Source organism: Octopus bimaculoides, chromosome 15 (assembly GCF_046866305.1).
Source record: "Octopus bimaculoides isolate indiv1 chromosome 15, ASM4686630v1, whole genome shotgun sequence".
Classification (NCBI taxonomy): domain Eukaryota; kingdom Metazoa; phylum Mollusca; class Cephalopoda; order Octopoda; family Octopodidae; genus Octopus; species Octopus bimaculoides.
Window position 1 is genome coordinate 34,625,986 of NC_142942.1, and position 17,388 is coordinate 34,643,373.

At 32.7% G+C, this 17,388-nt stretch overlaps 1 protein-coding gene across 4 annotated transcripts in view; it reads right to left on the reverse strand.

Annotated features, from left to right (window-relative positions):
• Positions 1 to 17,388, reverse strand: part of LOC106872962 (dnaJ homolog subfamily C member 5) — a 107,209-nt gene that overhangs the window by 37,121 nt on the left and 52,700 nt on the right. The window contains exon 6 of one of the 4 annotated variants that reach the window (XM_014920149.3): positions 6,366 to 6,398. The exons of 2 other annotated variants lie outside the window; for them this stretch is intronic. In XM_014920149.3, the coding sequence (XP_014775635.1) occupies positions 6,366 to 6,398 (33 nt within the window). Of the gene's footprint in view, positions 1 to 6,365; positions 6,402 to 17,388 lie in introns of all 4 variants that reach the window. One more of the 4 variants, XM_014920147.3, reaches the window with a different exon arrangement.

The following is a 17,388-nucleotide window of genomic DNA, read 5'->3' on the forward strand; positions in this document are numbered from 1 at the left end:
TGATCTGCTCTTGGTACTGATATCTCTATGATGACAGACATGGATAAGTTACTTAAAAGCAGGTCTAGAATCTTTACTGTATTATCCTTTCAGTGTTTTACTGTTCTGTATTCAAAACCTGCTAAAGACATATTAACTCACATCTTGGGGTTAATATAAACGTCAATGTGATTGACCTTGTGCTAAATCAAAATATTATAGTTTTGCATTTAAGTATAATAATCAGATACCCTTTTTTTAAAAAACAACAAAGCAAGAAATTGGTTTAGTAACAAATCAGTGGAGTAATATTTCCATAACTCATAGAATGAAGAATGGTATAAGGTTTACATTGGCAAGGTCTGAAGCCAAAAAAAAAAAAAAAAATGAAAAAAAAATGGTGTTAGGTGGTGGAAAACAGAAGCATGTGAAGCAATTTTAGTTGTGCAGTCCCAGGTCATCCCTGATTGAGCAAAGGAAGTTGATTAAATCATGAGGTGTGATCATCATAGCTTGCTTTCCAATTATATCAGTTAGACCTGCTATTATTATACCAAGCAGTTATAAGCAGGAGCAGAGAAAGACAGTCAAGTTTGGAAGATCAACACTTATTGCAATTAAAAAACAGTGTGGAAATGAAGCATGATAAAAAGAAATATGATGAGAAAAGATCTAACAAGGTGAAGAGCTTTCTTCAAAATACAATCACAAGCAGAATAAAACATATCACTGATGAACATATTCTGGCTAAGTAGACTTAGTACAATCATCACAGTGTAGTGGAATGCATATTTCACTGATAGAGTTTTGGCAATCTAAAAATTTGATATTTATAGAAAAGACTACTCAAGATAGCAAGTCTGAGAATGTATATATAGAATGAGTAGAATCCCCCAAATAGAATTTGCAATGAGATAAAGTGATTATATTTGGTATCTAAATTCTGTAATATTGTTATATTTTCATAGAAAGGTACCCACTAGAAGTCATGGATTGAGTGGAAAAAAGGAATGAATACGAATGCAACAAGTTTAGATATTGAAAATAACTGATAAAAACAACTATCAAAGATTAGCTTTAGATGTTACATATTTATGGCTTCTGTAGTGAATGAGTTTGATTTCACTAAGTTTGCACATATTTGTCAAATCTATCGATATTAGCTCTGAGTAACAAATCTATCAGATATTAGCTCTGGGTAACAGCATACACTAAATGATGGAATAAATACTAGATTTTTGAGTTTAAGTCTTGACTATTTCAGTTTCCATTATTACGAATACAAAAGTTAGATTAAATACCAAAGCATAGCATTGCAAGAATATTTCATTCACATAATAAATATATATATATATATATATGTGTGTGTGTGTGTGTATATATATACACACACACACACATTATTTCTACACTAATACAACAACCAACATAGAAAAAGCAAATAAAATGGTTTAACATTAACTTCCACCTAAAATCTTTGGATAATTTCTACTTTGAGTTAGTTTTCTAGGACATCATTCACACACATAAAACACAAAAATAAAAGTTATGAAAAAAAAAAGGACTACACAAATTAACAAAACAGCTACATTTCAGTTTCCAAACTTTTAAACTTTAAAAAAAATTGTAAATGAATATAAAAAAAAAAAGGAAATTTCCTTCAAATATCAAAAGCTGTTGGTTTCTGTTGTAAAACTTCCCATTTCTCCCACCTGTAAATATGAGGTAGTTTGGCTTCTAAAAAATTCTTATTCTCATTTTTATGATTATTATATTATTACTGTTGTTGCAGCATAGAAATATGCAATATCTTATGCGGTATATAATTTAATACCTTTAAATTATTTTATATTGAATAAAGTAAAGATAAAATCATAATTAGGTTCCATTTTAAAATAAGTATAATGGGAACAATTCACATAATTCTGAAGATAAACTTAAGAAATCTACAAAACAAGAACACTTATTTTTAAAATAATAAAAAACTGATTAAAAAAATTGAAGTGTTCCAACTGTGCTGGCTATATACAATCTTAGAATTTTATTGGTGGGGCAAGGAGAAGAAAATAAGCTAACCAGAGGAATGAGTTATGGATGCTTTTTTTTTTGGAGAATAACCCTAAATATCAAAACCTACATGATACAAAGTTTTGAAAAAGTTAATATCTCTCATGTTTCCAAGGTAAGGTTGGTGTGTCCTTATGTTATATCTGTATGACTAAGCTTCAAACAAAATTCTACAATCTCGAAATAAGTTATTATGGAAGACTATTCTATACATCCTATATAGAGGGCACAGAACTAACCAAAATTTCATGAAGCCAGGTTAAGTACAGAACACATGGTTATCGAGATAAAGTAAAATTAAACACAAACTGTAATGGCAGGGTCACTTCTTGAAATAATCTAGAGTTGCATAGAATATCTTGCATATTGCTGAATGAACACAAATAAATGCTATTTATGAAAGTTCTCTTGCTATGTAGACTCAGTTGTAGTATTGAATGTTGGTACTTATATCATATCAACCAGCACTTTTCTTAATTTGATTTCCTGAGGTCAACATACTAAATTACCATTTAAAATAGAATTTTTGAACTCAACTTCAAGTTGTTTCAACATATGTATTTTTATCATCGCTATCTTCATTCTTATCATCATTATGAAAGTGAGCTGACAAAATTGTTACCGTGCCAGAAAAAATGTTTTGTGGCATTTCTTCTGATTTAATGTTTTGCGCTCAAATTCCACCAAAATCAACCTTGCCTTTTATCCCTTCAGGGGTTGATAAAATAAATAACAGTTGAACATTGGAATCAATGTAATCAACTTACTCCCTCCTCCTCCTCCTCCCAAATTGCAGGCCAAAATTTGAAAACATTAAGATACAGATAGATATGTCCAAGGATCAAAGGAGTGGACAGACCAAGTTTAACTTCAACAACTTAATTGAAAAAAAAAAGGGCCATGTCAGAAAATCTTAAGATAATTTGTTATTTCAATTTATGAGTGGAATTTATCCAAATATCTTAAGTACGTTAAACCCAAGTTAAACTCCATTTGCATCCTTTTAATCAACTGCCTTTGCACTTGCAATATTGGTTCTGTGGTTTGGTTGTCCAATATCAATGTTTATGTGGCTAAATTTTACCTTTTAATAGCATCAAGCAGTGCTTTCCAAAGTGACTGGTGGAAAGTTTTAAATGGAGACTGGCTGACAAAGCATTAGATGAATTTTGTAATTTACCTAATATTCAGTTCAGACATGGCTAAGTGGTTAAGAGGTTTGCTTCCCAATTACTCGAATTCTTGCTGAGTTATGTGTAGCACCTGGGGAAGTATCTTCTACTATAGCCACAGGCCGACCAAAGCCTCGTGTGTGAAGCTGGTAGAGGGAAATTAAAAGAGGCCGAATGTATAGTTGTAACATGTATATATGTGTGGATGTCTTGGTGTCTCCTTGTCGTGACATCATGCAATACTTGTAAATGAGTGTCCCTATCATGCAAGTGGTGTCATTCATTTTCAATTTTCTGTGAAAACATGTCTGGCCATGGGGAAACAGGTGAGAGTTGGCAACAGGAAGAGCCATAGAAAATCTGCTGCAACAAGTTCAGTCTGACCCGTGCAATCATTGAAAAGTGGACATTAAAATGATGATGATGATAACATATACAGTTGAAAAGTTAATTTAATGCTGAAACAACTCAGGACCTGGGAGTCCTAAGTTTTAGATGGAAATTTATTAGGATGCTGATTACAGGGAATTAAACCAATCTGAAGTATTGGTTGGTCGGAACACTACTTAAATCAAGTCTACTAAGTAAAATGAGTTTCAAGAGTAACACTTATTTTCTTCAATTAAAAAAAACAAAAAACTATGAAGTTGGCATAAGAAATACAAACAAAAGGGAAGCCTACAACCACAGAGATTAATATCTAGTAAGCCTACTTACTACTGCTTCAAAATAGCTATTTCATTAAGGGCTTCAAGTTGTTCTATTTCTCTAAATTATCTTTTCTCTTAATCTTAGTCAATGTCCTATGTGGTTCTAAACAAAACAATAGAATCCTGCCAAAACAGTTCATCTGGGAAGTGGTGGTGGTGGTGGTGGTGGGGGGGGACTAAAAAACTTGAAGTAGATTTTACACAAAATTTAAATTCGAGAAATAAGATTTTGTTTTTGATTTAGAACTTTTTTGTCTTATGGGTTGTGCTGATACAATAAGTTAAAGCTGTACATTGCTAGTGCAAGGGAAGGGAAATGGAAAAATAGGCTTTAAATCTCAACAGCTTTTATTGATCTGAACAAACTTTATTGATATGAATAACAGTAATTGAAACATTGAATTTTGAATAGTTCTTAAAAACTATACTCAGCTGCAAAGTTTACTTATTATAGTGAAGAAATTTAATTTTTCTAAGATTTATAAACAACAGAGAACTAAAATAGCTTTCATACATTCTAAAATCAAAATTAAATTAATTACTGATTTACTGAATATGAAACAACTGTTGGCTATGAAATAAAAATGCCATAAACTCCAATCTCCAATTGTCATTATTCATATTCTGTGTCAGAAATGGAACTTGCAGATTTTCTGTTTTATTTGAAACAACAGATTCCTAAGGGGATATATCTCCCTTTTGCAATTTTCAGTTAGCTGCTGTCTGCAGAAGTGTTTCACAAGGTAAAAACCTACATTATCTTATCTCAATACATACATATTGAATATTTTCGGGATGGTGAACCCAGGATTTACTCATCAGATGAATTAGTGGGATTGTTCACCGTAAATAATCTTAGGTGCTTCTTACTACTCAATGTGAACCCAGAATATATCTGAGTGCTTGTATGGTACTCACCTGTATAATTTATCCCCATATACTCATCATATATATATATATATAAATTTATTAACGAGAATAAACATTTCTCCTCTTACAAGTTCCAAATTCCTTACCAGTAGTCAAAACATCTAAATACACAAAAAGTAAACTCAGTAAATAGTTTTTTTTTTAACCTAAAGGTGTCATGACTAGGAGATTAAGATATTCAACAACTGACCTTACTATTGTGACCATTAAATGAGTTCAAGCCCTAGTATTGGTCATTATGTGATGGTCAAGTCACAGAACTGTTTCCATAAATTTTTTTGAATAATATCAAGTTCCAGTTCTACTTATTTGCTGATATATTTAGAAATGTCCAGCTTATTAAATATTGCACTGTATAAGTCCTACACAACATAGTCTTATATGGAAAATAATTGGAAAAGGAGGGAACATAAAATGATTTAAAGTTGTTTTTTTTTCCACACCAGCATTGAAAGATTAGTCATTTTTATTAAATCAGGTATTTGTAATGACCCTTTTTATTATAGGCACAAGACCTGAAATTTTTTTTGGCAGGGTAGGGATGAGGGGTAAGTCAATTACATCAACTCCCAGTGCTCCCAAAAGGATGAAAAGCAAAGTTGACCTCGGTGTGTGTTTTAACTGACGTCTAAAAGTATTATACTGATGTAAAAATAATCAGTTATATAGATATGAAGCAGTTTACCTTTTTCTTTAATAGTCATATTAAAATTATCATTTAGTTATTTATTCACATTCAAACTAATAAATCAATTTCAATGTAAGATTACAAATGACTAGTTAGTAATGAAAACTTCCACTGTTTCACTATTCTACCCTGACAACAGGTTTGTTTTTATTTTTAATTAACCAACCAATCACGAAAATATAAATTTATCTATCAAATTCATAACCAAGTGAATGAGAGGGTTACCAACTGAAAACCATATTCATGTAGTGCGTCTAGAGAAATTTGAACCCAAACTGCTGTGCTGGTCACAAACTGAGAAGCTTTTAGATAGAGGACTACTAGCTAGGCAGTCTGATGCCACTATAATATTGTGTGTGCATACACACACACATACAACAAATCCTACCACCTGAACTTATTTTAGACTTTGAAATTTAAATCTTACATATTTAGTTACCATTGTGACATAACGCAATATCTGGCTTAGTTGATCAGTTCTTAGGGTGTAAATTCAAAAGGAATAATTTTTAATGATCTTTGAAATAGAAAGAACCAAGAACCAAATTCACAGAGAAAAGAGTGGTTAGTGCATTAGTAATTCCAGTAGTGTTTGAAGTAGTTAGAGGAATGGGTTATTAAAGTAAATAAAAATTAAAACCAACCAAAAAATAAAGTTAAAATAATAAATAAAAGAGGAAGTTAAAAATTAGGAGCAAGGCTTGATAGGATGATGAGGAGGATTCTGCTGAGAAGTGAAACACCAGGACCATGCAAGTTTGATAGTTGAAGGAATGCAAGGAACTTTAGACCCTGCCAATGGTGTTTAGCAAATCTTACCCGTGGCTGATCAAAGTCCCCTTTTTCAGGATCCTTCTGTAACAACAAAAACTAAGGGTACTAAATTTACTGCTGGGAAAGGTTTTAAAATGTTAAACATGAAGTGAAAAGTATGGATTTCTCTTCGAAATTCAATGAAATCAACTGTATCTTTCTGTGTCTCTCTTTCAAATTATATTTTAAACACAAGTACAAAAAAGTAAAAAGAAACAACAAAAACAAAAAATATTTAGTATTCTTGTAGTACATATTAGCAGAATTATTTCAATGGTATTATGGTAATGTAAACACTAATATAATTTTAATATTTTTATCCAAGATTTTCTCAATAGTTTCTTTATTCCTGTTAGGAGGACTTGTGGTAGCTAAGTGCTGGAGATGGTTCTAATGAATCACGGAGTTGTGTAGGTAGAAAGAATTACTCGTGTCAAAAAAAAAAAAAAAAAATGTAATGATTCATGTAGTAATTGAGACATAGGAAGTTAAATGTAAGATCCTTAGAAACTAGAGAGGAAAAGATAAATATGGTCAATTACAATGAGTGAAGGCTGAGTGAGGCAGGTTAAGATAATGAATAATGACAGCAGGTTGAGATATAATGGTTTTTGTTTGGATAAATAAATGGATGGAATCTAATGGATATAAAGGCACTAAAAATATAGAGAAAACAAAGGAGAGAAAGAGTGAATTAAGAGATGAGAGAGAGTTGAAAATAAAGCATGAGGGAGTTGAAAATAATGTATGAGAGAGAGAATTGAAAATAATTTATGAGAGAGAGAGTTGAAAATAATGCACGAGAGAGAGAGAGAGTGTGTGTGTTGAAAATAATGAGAGAGAGTGTGTGTTGAAAATAATGAGAGAGAGAGAATGAGCTGAATATGAATAATGAAAATTGTAGAGAATAGTTTGAGATTGAATAATTGGAAGTAAGTCAGATTTGAGAATGCACAATGAGAGAGTATGAATGCTGTATAGAGAGAGAAAGAGAGACAGGGAGGAGAATGTAGACAATTCAGTGTTATTTAACATATTTTTGATAAATTAGACTGAAATACAGAAAAACAGAAAAAGAATGTTTATCACATGACAGAATTGAGACTATTGTAGAAAATATGAATATAGGTGTAAATCTTGCACTTAATTATGAACTATTCCAAAGTCATGGCTGCAGTCAGCTGCTTGGACTGGGCACTAATTTTTACAGTTTTAATTCTCAGTCTATTTGTATATTCAAGGGAAGTAGAAATAGAAGAAAAAAGAATAAAATAACCACAATTTCAAATGGATTTGGCATAGATACAACTTAGAAGCCAATTGCTAGCAACTTTGCTTTTAAATATAAATGAATTTTTTTGTCTACTCTTTCTTTGTTTCTTAATTTACCAAAAGCATTTAAACAGACAGAATAGACCATTGAAAATATCCTGAAAATATATAAATGAAAAGGTGCATAAAAAAATATAATAGAAAACAAAGTACCTAACTTTAAATGATTATGTGTGTGTGTGTATATATACACACATGTATGTATATATGTGTATATATGTATGTATATGTGTGTGGATATGTATGTGTGTGTGTATATATATATATATATATATATATATACACACACACACACACATGTATATACACACACATGTATATGTGTGTGCATATATATATGTGTGTATATATATATATATATTGTGTGTATAGATATATATGAATGTGTCTGTATGTATATATATGTGTGTATGTATATATACATGTGTATATATGTATGTGTGTGCATGTATATATATGTATGTGTGTATATATATATATATTTGTGTGTGTATATATATGTGTGTGTGTGTGTGTGAATATATATATATTTGTGTGTGTATATATATGTGTGTGTGTGTGAATATATATATATATAAAGAGAACAGAAGTAACACAATGTTTTACAGCAACAAAGCAAGAATTTGAAGTTCAATTATAGTCCTTATATTACAACTTAGCTCACATACACCAAAAGAGAGAAAGCTTTGTTTTATACTAACATGCATTATAAATTAAAAAGACAGAACAGAACACAATAGTGAAGAGAAATAACATTTCATATACAACCTACTGGAATTTCTGTATTTGTAATATTGATAGAAACCATGAAGACTACTCTGTGTAGAAATTGTACTAAATATAAAAGTAAATATTCTAATTCTTTCTCTGTGTGAATGATGATAATGAGAGGTGAAATAAGTTTAATGGACAGTATAAGTTCAGTGTTAGTTTACAACTGAACTAACCTAGTTACTGTTCATCAATGTTATGAACTAGATGACAACAACTGTGATCAGAAGTATCTTAACATTGAGATTGGACTGGCAAAAGACTGATAATGGCTTCTTAATTTTACTTAAATTAGGTGGCATCCAATTCTTGTGAAGAAAACAATGAGCATTATGCCAATGCTGCTGACTGGTAAAAAGCACCATTCAAGCATGGCTGATGCCAGTGCTGCCTGACTGGCTCCCATGCTGGTGGCACATAAAAAGCACCCACTACACTCTTGGAGAGGTTGGCATTGGGAAGGACATCCAGCTGTAGAAACCTAGTCAAATCAGATTAGAGCTTGGTGCTACCTCCTGGCTTGCCAGTTCTTAGTCAAACTGTCCAACCCATGTCATCATGGAAAGTGGGTGTTAAATGATGACGATGATGATGATTATTACTGTTATTTTATTATCATCATTATTAGTTAGGCTACGAAGAAGGAGCAGTTTCCATTCCCTTCACAAGCCCTCTGTGATAATTATGAAATTGATGCCATAAATATTGCATTTTAAGTGTTGCAAGTTGATAATGAAAGGAAAAACAAGTGCAGGAATAAACTCCAAAGAGGTGACATTTTGAAGAGGAAGAACTGGGTATAGCATTTAGTGCAGGGCTTTGGAGTGGGGTTGAACACATGAAGAGTGACCAGAAGAGGGGAAACAACTACGTGGAGAGTGCTTGAGTGGAGTGGGGTGTGAAGTTAGTTAGCTAGCTCTGAAGAATAGAGGCTATCACAGTAGGTGGAGTTAGAAGATGTGGGTCAGAGTCTAGAGTATATCTGTGGGTGAGAGGTTAGAGAGTGTCAGTGAGGAACTTTATGATAATCAGTTGTGGTCTTTCTCTGGATATGGTCTAGGTCTGTGTGTCTATAGCAGCACCACCATCCTAGATGTGAGAGCAGTACTCTACTGAAAGTTTCACCTGAGCTTCAAAGTGAGTTAATAACTATTGCAGGTTGAAGTATTTTATGGCTCTGAATAAAATGGCCAATCTTTGAGATGTCTTTTCTATGCTAAGAATGTGTGTTCACAAAGCAAGATGCTCTGCAAAGTGAGATCTAGCATTTGAAAATTGCAAGGGTTCTAATTGTGTGCTGTTTACATTTAGGGAAGGTGAGGTGCAATGATTCATGTATTTATTATAAATAGGTCTATTTCCCCACTCTGCAATGGGTTGAAAAGACAGCCTTCTAAGTCCTTGAAGGATATTATTAACAGCTGCTGCATCATCATCATAATCATTTTAAGTTTACTTTCCATGTTGGCATGGGTTGGACAGTTTAATAGGTTACAACAGGTCAGAGGATTACATCTTGCTCTGACATTCCAGTTATCTACAGCTGGAGGCCCTTCCTAACATCAAAGCTACAGAAGCTGTCTTGTCTTTGGCAAGGCTAAAGAGTCCTCTTGACCCTGTGATGTCTGTATATCTTTTCTAAAACTCTGTAGTAAAGGAGTTATGAATGGACTCATAAGAAACTATTCAAACTAGCATTCATTACTTGTAGCAATCTTCACTTGTGAATTCCACAACAAGGATTGGATTTTTTAACCACTTAAACATATATATATATATATATATATATATATATATATATATATATATATATATATATATATATATATATATATATATATATATATATATATATATATATCTCATGATATTAAAAAATTACCCCCATCAATAGTAATACTTCTTATAATGACATCAATAGTATCACCAACATCAAACATGTTAGAGAGAAGTCTTTTACTAGCAACAGCTAACACAGTTAGCAACACAATAACAATGATAGCATGAAAAAGAAATGGAATTATTCAAAACTGCTTTGTTAGCTGCCTAGCAGTGATCAGTTTGTATTGGGATGAAGTGCAAAGTCAATTGATCAATAAGTACACACTAACCCTAACATGTCAAACAGGAGTAGTTTATGGATTATTAGTAAGTCATCAAATGACTTACTTTCATGAGGAGCTATTCTAGAAAAACAACAAAAGTGAAAATGGAATGACAAAATTATATCATTTATGTTGACAATGCTTTTAAGTGTTATCCTGATCATGTTTCTTTAACTGAAACACCATCATATGGCAGAATGGTTGCCAAAGAAGGTTGTTGCTTTGATTTACTTGACTGGTTTGTCCTTTTATCCATCCAAAGCAGAACCAATGCAATTGATCTAATCAATGTAGCAGTAAAAGCTACCTGAATGAATTTTCTAATGACTTTAAAATGAGGACAACTTTTTTCAAGTTTTAATCTAGTGGAATGAAACCAAGAAAAACCAAGTGATGGAATCACGAAGTACAACATTTCACCAGCTATTTCCATTCAATGGTTCTTTTTTTAAGCAAAGGTGTTACTAGTATTACTCAAAAACAATAGTGACAACCACCTCAAAATGCTAAGAGTTGGTGAAGTTATTAGCAGTGTCATGAGAGATAGTCCTGCTCGATATGTAGAAAAGGTGTTGGTAGAAATTCCATACAATGTACCCAGTGCAAGCTATTGACACATAAGATGTGCAGCAGTATCACAGGAAGGTTACCAGGGAAAACAGCCTTTGTGTGTGGAAGATGTGCAGGTACATTAAATGCTGGGAATGTACAGGAAATAGACTCTCTTAAGTGTTCAGGGAGATCCTTAGATGTAGTAGATAGTTTCCATTACTTAGGTGACCAAGTTAGCAATGGAGGAGGAAGATATGAAAGCATAGTTGCTAGAATAAGAACAGTCTGAGCAAATTTCAGAGAGCTTTACTAGGGCCTCTTCCTCAGACTGAAAGGCAGATTTTATAATATCTGTGTATGAACAGCTATGCTAAATGGCAGTGAGGGAACATGTGAAAGGGGTAGACCCAGGAAGACATGGGATGAGGTAGTGAGGAAGGACATTCAGACTTTGGGCCTTGCATAAGAGATGACAAGGAATCGAGACTTCTGGTGGTTTGCGGTGCTTGAGAAGACATGTCAAGCTAAGTAAAATCATGGCCATTCATCCATGCAGGATGAGAAGTCCTAATTTTCAAGCTCATAGATGCTGGTACCATGTAAAAGTGTCCCAGCTGGTGCCTCGTTAAAAGCACCCAGTACACTACATAAAGTGGTTGGTGTTAAGAATGGCATTCAGCTGTAGAAACCATGCCAAATCAGACTGGAGTCTGGTGCAGCCCCCTAGCTTACCAGCTCTGGTCACACTGTCCAACCCATGCCAGCATGGACAACGGATATTTAAATGATGATGATGACGAAGTAAAAAATATATATTGAGATATTGAGCAAATGCATGGTTCAGAACCTAAACACAAAATTGTCAAAATGAAATTCCAGTATTAACCCTTTAGTGTTCACATTATTCTGCCATAATTAATGCTTTTTTATCCACATTGTTTTGAACTAATCATGCATTATCTTGTAGCTATGAGATTTTGATGAGGTAGCTGTTAATCTTTAAAATGTTATTGTAGGGTTGGTGTGAAAGACTAGATCTGGTCAGTTTGAACATAGAATAGGCAGAATACTTTTGGCCGGATATGACCGGTTTAAATGCTAAAGGGTTAAAGAACTTGTAGTCTAGCAGCTGTAAAATTTAGCTTGTAATTGAAGAGAATTTAAATTTCCATGAACATTAAAACTGAATTTGTGCTTAACCCTTTTGTCACAATATTTCTATTGAGACATTCTGTGTTTACTTATTAATTTTAAAAATAATGAAGAATTTAGTAACATTACTTTGTTATTACTAAGCTGGTTTTTAGGAACATAATTAGCATTAAGTTTTGATGCAAGATTTCATTTCAGAATTTTTGAAAACAAGACATTTGTACTATGAAACCAGGGATGGTCTCTGGTGGGTTAGAATCAAAGATGTTAAATTAATCCCATGAAAGTAATATGAGAATACAGGAATTTCAGAAAACCAAAGTTTTAAAAATATTCATAAGTGAAGTTATAAAATTAAAAAAATATTTAATTTAGTTATTTTTAAAACATGCAATTTGGATAAGTGCTATGAGTTAGTTCTAGAGGATAAGCAACAGCAGGTAGAAGAAAAGGTGTTACAAAATACTTTAGTATTGAGAACATTAAACTTTGTAATCCTTGATTATCTTAACTTTATACTTAAAATGATGAAGAGCATGTGTTAGAAAGGGCATCCAACCACAGAAACCATGCCAAAACAGACATGGAGCCTGGGCAGCTCTTCAGCTTACCAACTCTTGTTAAATCATCCAACCTATGCCAGCTTGGAAAATGGACGTTAAATGATGATGATACTTTCTAGTCATCAATACAAAAAGTAAATATGAAGATGAGGATTTAATTAGTTATCTCAGTTCTTTACAAGAATAACTCAAGTGATTAGTGTCAAAGATAATTATTCAATCATCATTTCAGTAAACTTAAATTCCAATAAAATTAGAGATGTTCAGAAGTGGAAAATTAGTTTTAAAAATGACAGCATAGCTGTGCATTTAAGAAACTAGCTTCCAAACCATGTTGTCTTGGTTTCATTCTGACAGTGTGGAACCTTGGCCAAGTATCTAATATAGGCCTGTGCTGACCAAAATCTTGTGAGCAAATTTTGGAAATGGAAACTAAAGGAAATTCATCATGTGTGTGTGTAACCAACAATGCTACTGGTCGCAAATTGTGATTTTATATATATATATATATATATATATATATATATATATATATATATATATATATACATATACATATAAAGAGAGAGATAGAGAGAATGGACTCGCAGTGATATGCTGGAGGTTGAATTTGATTTTTGGATGCAGTTTAAAACAGTGTAGCGGTAAAATCATTCCAGTTATGTAAGCAGAAAATTTTCAGAACCAGAAAAGAAATTTATCTTTAGGATGAAATGTTGTTTATGTTATAAATGTGAAGTTAACTTGAAAAATCATTAGTAATTGTGATGGCCAAACGTGTATGATTTTGGGGGATCTGTAGTTGTGTGTCAATCATGTGTAAGAAAGGATTAGTGCAACATTACTCCTTTGATGTATGTACTGTTGAAGAATAAGTTATCATACTTCCATTGATCCACTGGAAGATGTTTCCTAGGTTTCTTTGCTTATAGCAGTAGTGCAGGTCTAGCATGATGGATCTAGGTTGCAGGAGAATGCTTGGGTGTAGAAGTTTAAGATGGAAAGAAAAATGGTATTATCTGCACAAGAGAGTGTGTTCAGTCCCACATAATGGCAAGCAGTGTCATTAATGGACGCAATGAAGAACGTGGGAGGCATAACCAAGCTGTTGGCTTCCACAAAACTTGATAGAATATGGGTTAGAATGAGCACCATCAACACATGTTGCAAAGAAGTTTGACAGAAAACTTTCAATCCATGAGACGGTGATGAGATGGTGACAGCTTTAGGTAGGCAACCTAGCTAGCAGGTTCTCAACCATTTTTTGTCTATGGACTCCCTCTGATTCCTGTTTTACTCTACTGGTCCCCCATAGCCATTCAGTGTTTAAGAAAATCCTATATAATTCCCAATAATTAGATATTATTAGGAATTATACAAAATAAATGTTAAAATATTTTGTGTATTGTAGAAGCAGAGACCAATTTATTGCACATAAATTTTAACAACAAAATCCTATGTGGATTCCCAAGGGCCATGTGGACCACTGTCATATATCGACAGAGACAATCTTGCTTTTGCTGAAGTTATGTGATGGAAAGCAAATATTTAGCAAGTCTGGCTTTATCAGAGGAGAAATACCGAAGAAGCTAAAAAGCTGGCTTTGTAGGTGAGAGAGTGGCTAAGAGTGTTTGGTGTGATTGTATTGATGGGGACAAGGGGTTGTGATGATACTAATTGTTTTAGAGAAATAAGCATGGCATAAGATTAGGCTTCCATATCATCAGAGTCAGTGCAAGAGCAAAAAGGAGTTCTGAATAGGCAAGTCATGGATGATGTTCCTTCAGAGAGCAGTGATGTAAGATAGATATTCTCATGCAGGACAAGAGACAGTTGAACAGTTGTTAGTAGTTGGAAAAATTCATAAAGTGGTAGAGATAGATGAATTTAGATAGATGGAGATTTTGAACCAGAGTGATTAGAAGTTCAGATGAAAATGGTGTATGGTAGGGAGAGTGAATTCTATCTAAGTACAAATACCAACTTTCAAGAATATAGGGTGTGGCTTAGACAGCAAAGAGGAGTTAAAAAATAGGAGGAGAGAGAGAAAAATAAGGAGTGGATTGTGAATAAGTAAAATGTGGTGGATATAGCCAAAATGGGACTGAAGTTTGTAAAGTGTCTCAAAAATAATCAGTGTTTTTATTGTGGTATAAGTTGCCTAACAAGAATGCTCTGTATTGATGTTGATTTTTTTTTTTTTGAGGGCTGACCATCAAGATAAGGTGGATCATTTGGATCAAGTTATTAAAGCCACAAATTCTCAAAGGAAATTCCCCAAAATTAGATTGAGGATTTACAAAACTCTCAGAATATGGGCTGAGAGAATAACAGATATAAAAAAAATAATGAATGATGTGTTAGTGTTTGCTTTTTTATGAATTTACTACAGAAGAAACCTATAAATTTCAACCAATACTGTCTGTGTAAACTAAAATCAACTAAATGCACTGGGCAGTCATAAAAGTATCATCATCATTATCAATCTAACATTCACTTTTCTATGCTATATGGGTCAGACGGAATTTGAGGCATGTTTTCTACAATCAGATGCTTTTTTCTGTTCCAATCTACACCTGTTTCAAAGAAAAGTAATATTTTCCCATGGCCAGGCATGTCTTTGCAGAATCTTGGAAATTACTGGCACTACTTCTATGGATGATGCTCATTTACAACTATCACATGATGTCAAGACAAGGAGAAGCAAACATACACACACCCACATACACAATGAGCTTCTTTTCAGTTTCTATCTACCAAATCCACTCACAAGTCTTTGGTTGGCCTGGGGCTACAGTAGAGGACACTTGCCCAAGTTGCCATGCAGTCTTTATTCAAATTCACCATGGAGACAGAGAAGAGATCAGCTGGACTATAGTTTCAAGGTAAATGGTTACTTATGAAATAATAATGATAATCAAAACTATAATCCAGGTGACCCACCTTTTTTCTATCATCAGTAAAATTGTATAAACAAAGACAGCCATTTACAACTGTCTAGTGCACTTAAATTTAACTAGTTTAAGCATGCAGTCTGACTCAAATCTGCAAATTTATTCTGTAGCACAGCACAGCAATAGAGATAATTAAATAACAATAGTTATCTCCTTAATTAGCTTTGTATGCTTCAAGAAATGCAGATGTTTTAAATATTTAAAATAGACAAAGAAAAATCAAAATAAAAAGAAAAAAAACACTGCAAAGAACAAAAGAAATAAAAATGAAATCCTGCACTCATGAAACTGTACCCAAAAATGAAAGATATTCTTCACAAATATGTCGTTGGTAAAGAAGAGAGTCTGAGTTGTTAAATAATAAGAGGCAGTCAAGTTATAAGAAATAAAGAGTAAGAAATTCAATAAACTTGAGTAAGGCACTGTTTGAAATAGGTGAATCACAAAAGAATGTTTGTTAAAGGCGAAGAAATGTATTAAGTGCAATGTACTTTGGTGAAAGAAAATGTCCTTGAAGTACCCATTGATGGTATTGATAATCAAAATGAAACTTTCATAGAATATATATATATTTAAATAATAAGGGTGAAAAATTGAATATTAATTTGATTAATAGCAATTTAAAACCAGTGGCCTAGCATATTGAAAAAAATCTGAAGATTCAGAAAAATTATATTACATACATATAAGGGGATGACCACTAAGTGGACACCCAATATGCTAGAAGTAGACCCCATATGGTCTGACCACTAAGAAAATTCAGCAAACGCCAGAACGTAAGCGAGCAAGACAAATGAAAAGATACAAAATATAATTAGTCACATAACCGGGTATGTGACTAATCATTATATTTTGTATCTTTTCATTTGTCTTGCTCGCTTACGTTCTGGCGTTTGCTGAATTTTCTTGAGAATAATCTTTTCTTAGTGGTCAGACAATATAGCGTCTACTTCTAGCATATTGGATGTCCACTTAGTGGTCATCCCTCTTATATGTATGTTATATATATATATATATATATATATATATAAATATATATTTTCCAATTACCAAATTGAAGAAAGGAGTATAATTTTGGTCACAAGTGCAAAATATACTGGTAAAGCAAATTATGAAATACTTGAATTTCTAAGAAAATAATTTGCTTTTAATTTGTAAACTGAATGCTAAATACACTGAAATCTCTATAATATAACCCCCCCCCCCCCTAACTGATAGAGCTGCTCCCCACCTTGGAATAATAATCTGCATTTATTATTTTTTTTCTCCCTTCTATTCTTTTAAGAAAGGTACTTGAAGGAGAGTTGTGAAATAAGGAACTAAATAACTGAGATTCTCATTGATCACATTCTTTGAAATATTGTGACTGTTACAGTAGATGCCTCTTTAGAATAAGAGAATGAAAATCAAAAAGGTGTAAATATATTCTTATAAATCCTTCTTTATTGGCAGTAATTGGAAGAATCATTTGAATGTCATACAAATGTCAAATGTCTTGCTGTACTTAGTTATGGACTCTGAGGTTCTGAACTCAAATCTAGCTAAAATCAAGTTTGCTTTCATTATATAAAATACCAGTCAATAGAATAAAGTTACCAAT